The 2,260-nt window shown below is 40.2% G+C and overlaps 1 protein-coding gene across 1 annotated transcript; it reads right to left on the reverse strand.

The window, feature by feature from the left end:
* Positions 1-407: 407 nt before the first annotated feature.
* Positions 408-1,835, reverse strand: LOC142543464 (protein JINGUBANG). Its single transcript, XM_075650757.1, has one exon. It carries the CDS (start codon positions 1,755-1,757, stop codon positions 504-506), a length of 1,254 nt encoding a protein of 417 aa, XP_075506872.1. The 5' UTR covers positions 1,758-1,835; the 3' UTR covers positions 408-503.
* Positions 1,836-2,260: the final 425 nt, after the last annotated feature.

Consider the following 2,260-nt stretch of genomic DNA (forward strand, 5'->3'; position numbering starts at 1 on the left):
CACAATTGCCACCATCCATCCTTGAAAAATGTAAGGGTTACATCTTGTATTATCAAGTAACTTATCTTGTAAAATTGTATCATATTAATCAATGCACCATTTTTTGATGCTTCATCGATCCAACTTTATATAAGGTTACATCTTGTGTTATCAAGTAACTTATGGTGAGGCATGCGAAAGAGAGAAATATCTATCATTTGGATAGTATCCGTTAAATGATACACAAGTGAACACATTAATGATCATTAACTACGTTGGAAAAGAAAAAATGAACTAAGAATTAGTACATATCCACAAATTTGAAATATTTTACTCAAACAAACTTTTTTCCTACAATCATTTCGATCCAAACTCATGCAATAACATCAGCCCTTCTTGAAAAGTTAAGCAAGAAAAAAACACACAAGTAAGGAAATCTTGAATTGAAATTTCATTTCCATGTACATTGTATGGTCCAAAAGTAAAGAAAAAAAGGGGAAAAAAGAGAGCCAGCCAACAAAAATCTAAGTAGAGGGCAGCCAAATTTGCCAAGTTTTCACATCAAAATCCAAACTCCCACTGTAAACCAGACAGGATTTACCAGAATGATCATTACTGGTATTGTCATCCAAGGCTGCTGTCAAACATTTTATTGGACTTTTATGCCCTTCAAACACAGCTAAGCAACTGTAACTCTTCCCTGTCCCTCTTCTCCAAACTCTCACGGTTTTATCGGCTGATCCACTGCAAAGCAAGTCCGCCACCACAGTTAAGCACAGAATAGCCTTTGTATGCCCTCTCAGCGCTCCCGCCACCACCATATGGGCGGCGCCACCGTCTTTTTCCCACACAATTATGGACCTGTCGCAGGCGCCGGAGTATAACACTGACCCGTCTGTGCTTAAAGCCAAAGCGTTAACGGCGGATTTGTGCTTCTCTAAAGTGGCAACGAGTGAATGCTTTTGGTCTCCCTCCTTCTTCTTCCACACTTTAATCTTCTTATCTGCCGAGCCTGTGTATATATGTCCATCTGCGGATGAAACGACCGCGTTTATAGCGTCGTCGTGCGCGTTCTGCACAGATTCTAAGCACCTGAAGTCAGTAGTTCTCCACAGTTTGAGGGTTCTATCCCATGAAACTGAGTACAGCAAAGATCCGTCTTTTGATAAAGATAAAGCTGAGACGGCATCGATATGATGAACCCACGTGCATTTCTTGTTCTTGCGGACTTTAACATAGTTTCTTGCGGAGAAAAGTTTGCTGCATCTGTCGTTCATAGTCGGCAACGTTGCATTAATCTTGTACTTCTGCGCAGGAAAAGAGCTGCTATCGACTTTCCAGACACGAATCTTATTATCCTGGTGCGCCGTGAAGAGCTTCTCTCCTAAAACCACCATAAACTTCACCGCACCGTAGCCTTCTGCAACAGTGTATCCGTTACATGAATTGTTGGCAGAAGGGTTAATCCTATCCCATACCCGGATTTCACCATTGGAATCCGCACTGTACAGATATTTCCCGGCGAGGGTGAGAGAGAACACATACGAGGAGTGGCCTTTGAGTGTGACCAATCCCTGGTGGTACGCAGAGGCGGATGCGGGTGGTTCGAAGTTGTAGGAAGATGGAGCACTTAGGGAAGGCACAGACTGTAAACTTGATTGTGAAGCTAGGGATAAGTTAGAAGATGAATCTGAATACAGATTGGATTGGAATTCATCAGATTCTTGGCCGGGCTTGTTGGATTGGAGATGCAAAGGGAATGGAAGGAACCGGACCATCTCAAGTTTGAAGGAAGAAAGCGTGTTGAAATAGTTGGAGAGTATTCTACGGGTGTTGAGTAATGTGCGAGGAGGGAGAATGTACCATTTGGTTTATATAAAGATCCAATGCGTACTTTAGCAAATTTTCAGCGTATTTTAGTGCAAAATTGTTTCAAAATCTTTATTCTAGCTAGCTATTTCATTCAGTGGGCAATGACAAATGAAAATAGACCGGGAAAAAAAATAATTAAGGAAATAGACCGGGAAAAAATAATTAAGGAAAACAATAATATTATACAAATTCTTATACAGTAGGTCTCTTGTGAGACGATCTCACGAATTTTTATCTATGAGACAGGTCAACCCTATCGATATTCACGATAAAAAGTAATATTCTTAGCATAAAAAGTAATGTTTTTTCATGGTTGACCCAAATAAGATATATGTTTCACAAAATACGACCTGTGAGACTGTCTTACACAAGTTTTTGTCATTCTTATCAACTTCGAAAAAGCAAACAT

The sequence above is a fragment of the Primulina tabacum genome, chromosome 4 (assembly GCF_025594145.1).
Source record: "Primulina tabacum isolate GXHZ01 chromosome 4, ASM2559414v2, whole genome shotgun sequence".
NCBI lineage: Eukaryota > Viridiplantae > Streptophyta > Magnoliopsida > Lamiales > Gesneriaceae > Primulina > Primulina tabacum.

Excerpts from the sequence above, each read along its gene's own strand:
- LOC142543464 (XM_075650757.1), bottom strand. The coding sequence starts at position 1,757 with ATGGTCCGGTTCCTTCCATTCCCTTTGCATCTCCAATCCAACAAGCCC.